Consider the following 6,144-nt stretch of genomic DNA (forward strand, 5'->3'; position numbering starts at 1 on the left):
AGACATTAACACCGTTGGATGCCAGCTTAGTGGTCTATCGGTTAAGGTCTTCGGCTCGAGACTGGTACGTCTTGGGTTCAAATCTCGCGAGAGCGGGTTCGTGGATGCGCACGGCTGAGGAGTCCCATAATAGGACGAGACGGCCGTCCAGTGTTTCCAGGTTTTCCATGGTGATCTAGCTTCATTCGACTCTCGCTTTCAAATATGAAAAATACTAAATCTCCACAAAACCCCTTCTGATAAATAATATAATCATATGCTCACTAGTGACTTCGAGAAGTATATCTAGGAGCTCTAGTGAGAAGCAGTGACCAGTGGAGTTCAAAACCACGTCTGTTGTGAGATAGGAACTCACTGAAGACAATTGGTGAATGGTTGCCCAACTTCGTGGATCAGTTGAAGTTAGACATTAACACCGTTGAATGCCAGCTCAGTGGTATATTTATTATTTATTTATTTAAACATATAAACATTTGATACAAGGAGGCAATAAATACATGGGATACTGCCCGGATGCCCAAACCGAAACAGGTGGTTTTCTTATGGGGCCACATCCCGAACCTTTGACCTAAAGGTCTAATCCACAAGACAGTGGAGCAACCTTAGGAGATGCAGTCCTATGTTAGCCGGTGACCAACAATAGGTTCATACGCCATTTGTTCCCTCAAGATTCCGGAGCCTATGTTCACCACTGGTTTGAAATCAGGGTTTTCCAACTCCCCTATGTGGACCTTCTATGTTCACCACCAACCCGGTTAAATCGTCGAACATTCGCTTCTCGTCCTCTCAATTTCGTAAACAACAACAGTGCCGTGAGAAGGCAGTGAGTAGGACCTTCCTGGTAGTGGTTACATGCACGTGTCCATGTGAGAGTATTTGGAGAGGGAGAGCTGACTCTCTCCACTCTCGGCCGTGCCAGGGTATATATATATATATATAGTTATGATTGATAATCTTTACCATTCCAATTCTTTTCATTCGCTTATGTCAATTGTTTCACACTATATCTTACCTCAATGTAAAATTTTAACACATGTTTGGTTGTAAGCATCTGATGAGAAACCACAAAATATAATGAATTCATATTATTCTGCATCCATATTCGTTCTGACTTTATTTAAGCTTATGGAAATGCAGATCCGCTGAATACATCTCTGTCTAAGGATGACTAGATCCATCTAAGAGGGAACGGTTTTCGGAGATACAATTTAAACAGTGGAATTTAAATTAAGCGTTCCTCTCTAGTTAGGTCTCATCAATCTGAAATACTTTTATCTAAATACTAATGCATCTACTAAAGCACAGACGCACATTATCTCAAGTTACCAAAACACATAAGCATAACTAGATGAAAACAATTCATGGGGTAAAAAGCAAGTCAAAATATTAGTTGTATGAATATTCGTCAAACAGACTAAATGTTGGGGATATATTTCTAAGAGAAGGGATAAAAAGAAGACATATATGAAGCAATACTGAAATCCAAAGTCTGAAACAAAATGAACAGTCAGTGGGTTTGCTTCTCTGTGGCAAATTTTGACCTACATCATCAAACGTCTGCAACCATTGATTGTAGGTGTGTCGCTGACCCCAATCAAGTGGTCTGGATCTACCAACATAACTCAGTCCAACGGTCACCAACTTCATGAACTGATATTATTTTTGGTTAGACCTCTCGTAGTTTTCTCCACATTTCTGTTTACTCCAGCCAACTTTACATTTTGGGGTAGGTGGAAACTTTGGACATGCAACACTTGTCCAAGCCACCTCACTCGAAGAAGTTTCTCAGACCGCAGTATCCAGTAGAAAAATACAAGGGCACCGTATGAAATTTAGAAAATATAAAATGTCATTGAACTCATTAACCGATCTAAGTCAAAAATCTCCATAACCTTTTGCTGATTCTTTCAAGAAATCCATATAGTTTGATACAGACTGATTAGCTGCATGAAAATAAATTTTTTTAGAACAAAATTATTTTTTATGTGTTAATTTGGATGGTATGTTCCTTATTATACAAAATGTGTTGTACTAGTTAAAAGTCTCAGCTCTGTAATGCAACCCAGTACATAATGAAAATTTTTTTCCAAAAAAAATTTGACAATTGAAAGAACAATTCGTTTTACCCAGATTAGTTTCCTCCATTAGCCTATTTATTTAATAGTAAATTATTGTAGCTATTTTTTAAAATCTTTTTTCCCCAAAATAAAAACATATCTAGGTTATGGAAGATATATGTCATAAAATTTTAGACTTATACCCTGCTGATGGGAATACTGGTGATGAACAGGTTGGAAGTAATAATACTACTTCTGCGAATAAAATAACAACGAATAATATTAATTGTAACAGTAACAGTAATGTAACTAAAAGTGAACTACCAATTCATCATTTAACGCATTCAACATCATTCGATTCAAGCAAATATCATGGAATAAATAGTAAAGCAGAGCCACCTGCTAAAAGGCAAGCATTGATGCGTCCGTCAGGGAATAATGTTTATTCATCAAGTGTACACACTGGTCCTTCTATTGGTAGCAGTAATAATAATAACAATAATAATAATAATGATGTTACTTCATCGATTATGAATAACAATACTGCAGTAATGAAACATGTTCCATATTCCTCACATTATCATCTACCAGTTGGTGCAATTGTTAACAAAAATAAAACAACTGTATATAAATGATATTACGCTGGAATAAGTAAGTGATATATTATTAGTTTCTAAAAGAAAGTTTGATGATATTCACAGGCTCTCCTCATATAACTGATACAATAACACTTTACTTAATGAATCTCAATGGACTGCAACCCAGTGATCTGAAGGTCACGTACTTACATACTTACGCCTGCTACCCCTCGTGGAAGAGCATAGGCCGTCCACCAGCTGATGGTATCCGGTCAACGGACACTGAGTATCTTGTATAGACAACTGTTTATCAATACTTGTACATTTTTGATGATGGTTGTAGTAGTTGTGGATGTTTCAGGTCCGTACAACAGAACTGTTTTGATGTTTGTATTGAAGGTTCTGACTCCGGTGTTGACTGATAGTTGTTTTGAGTCCCAGATGTTATTCGACTGCAGGAATGCCATCCTTGAATTGCTAATCCTTACGTTCACATATGCATGAGATTCTCATTGCTCATCGATGATGTTGATCAGTCAAGTATGTGAATGTTTCCGCCTGTCCCATCCAGTGTGATTGGGTTGGTGTTATCTGTGTTATATTTGAGGGTCTTGCTTTTTTCATTGTGTATGTCGAGGCCTACTGATGCAGAGACTGCTGCTACATCATTTTTCTTGACCTGCACTTGTTGATGTGTATAGGATAGAATGACCAGGTCATCTGCGAAGTTCGAATCGTCTAGTTGAATGCAAGCTTCCCACTCTATTCAGTGATTCGACTGAGATGTGGAGGTCTTCACAATCCAGTCGACCAGCAGAAGGATGTGGGAAGGCGAGAGTAATCTTGTCTGACTTGTCCCACACCGATCCTCACTTCGAATGAGTCTGTCCTCCATACACGACTTTGCAATGTAGTCCGTTGTATGAGTTCCGTATGATGTTGACGATCTTCTCAGATACTGTTACGTCTGGCAGGTTAGGAACGCTATATTCGCTTCCCTAAGCTAGTTCCGTACCCCCGAGCTAGAACTACTCAGCGACTTGAAGACCAGAGAAAAGGCACAAGTGTGTGGGAAGCACTTTACTACAGGGTTCATTTATGTACAGAAAATACAGGGATTTTATAGTAATTTAAGAGACCTTGAGTTTTACCGAAAGTTCTAGAATACTGCTAAACATAGCAGCAGTGTGTTAATCAGCCAATCAGGATCTCGTTATTTTAGTAACATAACTTCACACAACTTCTAATTAATCACTGATTGGTTGGGGCTCTTTATGAGCCTCTGGAGGCTCTGTTAGAGTTCTCCGGAAGCCGACTCAACAGATACACAGAAGTGTTAAACAAGGTTCCATCAGGTTCTCCTATCCACACTGTCAAACACTTTCTCATGATCAACGAAGTTCATGAATAGTGACGAATTCCATTCGATTGGTCGCTCGACAATGATCCGTAGAGTCGCGATCTCGTCTGCACATGATTGATCCTCAACGAATCCAGTCGGTTGATCACGAAGCTGGACGTCTACTCAATCTTTCATCCGGTTCAGCAACACTCTGTTGAGAAATTTTCCTGGTAACGATAGCAGTGTGATGCCTGTGTAGTTGAGTTCCCACACTCGCTCATATCTCCTTTCTTTGGATTCTTGATGAGGTATCCTTTCTTCCAGTCTTTCAGTGGCACTTGTTCTCCCTCCTAAGTATTCTTAAATAGGACACGGAGTATCTTTGCAATTACTCTTATGTCTGATTTCAGTGCTTCTGCTTTCCCATTCTTGATTTGGTTGATTGTCATGCTGCTTTCTTCTATTGTTGTTGGGGTGACAGCTATGGGAAGGTCTGTGTGTGCCGTTCTGATGTCCGTTAGGTTCAGTAGCGCTGGTCTGTTAAAGAGTTCTACAAAGTGTCCAACCCATCTGTTCCACTGTTTTTGAATTTCAGTGATTGTCTTGCCTTCTTTGTCATTGACTGGTCACTCTGGTTTACAATATTTCCGTGCTAGTTTCTTCGTTGTATCATATAGTTGTCTAATATTTCTTTCTCTTTCAGCCTTCTTCGCTTTCACTACTAGATTATTCACGTATTTTTGCTTGTCGGCTCTAGTGCTCCTCTTCATTTTCTTGTTTGCCTCTGTGTATCCGGTCTGTGCCTTGACTTTCTTTGTTCTCGCGAGGCAGGGTCGTGGATGCGCACTGCTGAGGAGTCCCACAATGTGACGAAACGGCCGTCGAGTGCTTCCAGGTTTTCCATGGTGTTCTAGCTTCAATTGACTCATGAATTCAACCATAAAATTACTAAAATCTCTACAAAACTCCCTTCTGATAAATAATAATAATATATATTCAAACTGTAGTCATTCAGAAATTGTGTTTAATAAATATTTTTTCCAATAGTCAGTAACTCCTATTCATTTCTAGTAATGAAACTTTATCATCAATTCAGGTATCAAAACTATTTTTTTTCATCCATCAGATATTGGGTAGTAGTACATGGATTCCAATATATTCGTCCCTCGTTTTTATTTTTTTACAAACGGTGGACAATGAGGGGAATATACCAATAATTGCACTATTTCATTTTGAGATTTCAAGTATTTCGCATCACAATAGGTTTTAAGGCTTTCATAATACTCTGTTAGTGCACTTATGATTTATATTCATGTTCAAACAAATCTAAAACAGGCAGTATTCATATCGTCTAAAAAGTAGGTCTAAACTAGCTGCCAGATAATGTAAAACCAATGGAAATACTACATTGTAATCAATTTTGAGTTACATCATCCAATATCTCATCATAAAAGCCTTAATCGGAAATCCTACTGTGGTTGTGTGCTAGTAATTTCGACAGATATAAGTATTATGTATCATCAACCGGAAGTGACATGTCTGGCGGCACAATGTTAAGAAGATCAAAGAAAAGAGAACGAGAACAAAGAATAATTGGTATGAAAACGAAAGAACAATGAAGTCTGAGACGATTAACTGATATTTGTAAAATGTACAGTTAAGTTTGAGACAATTGGTTGACATTTTTTAAATATTTACTGTATAGTTCTCGGATTTTACTTAAATATTCTATAATTTTGTATTCAAATACATTCGATTGTCCCCAATTGTGTTCTCATCCACTACACTACTATTTTAAATTGTTATCATATCTCTTTATATTTGTCTATTCATGATATTTTTTATTTCTGATTCTTCTCAAATACTCTCCATTTATATTTCATAATAAATAAATACCTAGATTAATTAAATGTATAACAACATTGCTAGAAAACATTAATAATTTAAAATGATCTCAGTTATTGATAATTATATAAATAAAATGATTTTTATTTTATGTTTTAAAAGTCGGTATTTAGATTTATTTATTTTCATAGTTGAAATCATGAGTCAATTGAAGCTAGACCACCATGGAAAACCTGGAAACACTGGACGGCCGTTTCGTCCTATTGTGAGACTCCTCAGCAGCGCGCATCCACGATCCCGCCTCACGAGATATCAAACCCAG

The 6,144-nt window shown here is 37.6% G+C and overlaps 1 protein-coding gene across 1 annotated transcript in view; it reads left to right on the forward strand.

Annotated features, from left to right (window-relative positions):
- Smp_130980 (putative cyclin k) overlaps nucleotides 1-2,692 on the forward strand; it is a gene marked incomplete at its 3' end in the record, with an annotated part of 9,485 nt that extends 6,793 nt beyond the window's left edge. Inside the window, exon 6 of the mRNA XM_018792959.1 lies at nucleotides 2,222-2,692. Coding sequence (XP_018647519.1) covers nucleotides 2,222-2,692 — 471 coding nt within the window. The remainder of the gene's footprint in view (nucleotides 1-2,221) is intronic.
- Between the last annotated feature and the right edge of the window lie 3,452 nt (nucleotides 2,693-6,144).

Source organism: Schistosoma mansoni, chromosome 1 (assembly GCF_000237925.1).
Source record: "Schistosoma mansoni strain Puerto Rico chromosome 1, complete genome".
Classification (NCBI taxonomy): domain Eukaryota; kingdom Metazoa; phylum Platyhelminthes; class Trematoda; order Strigeidida; family Schistosomatidae; genus Schistosoma; species Schistosoma mansoni.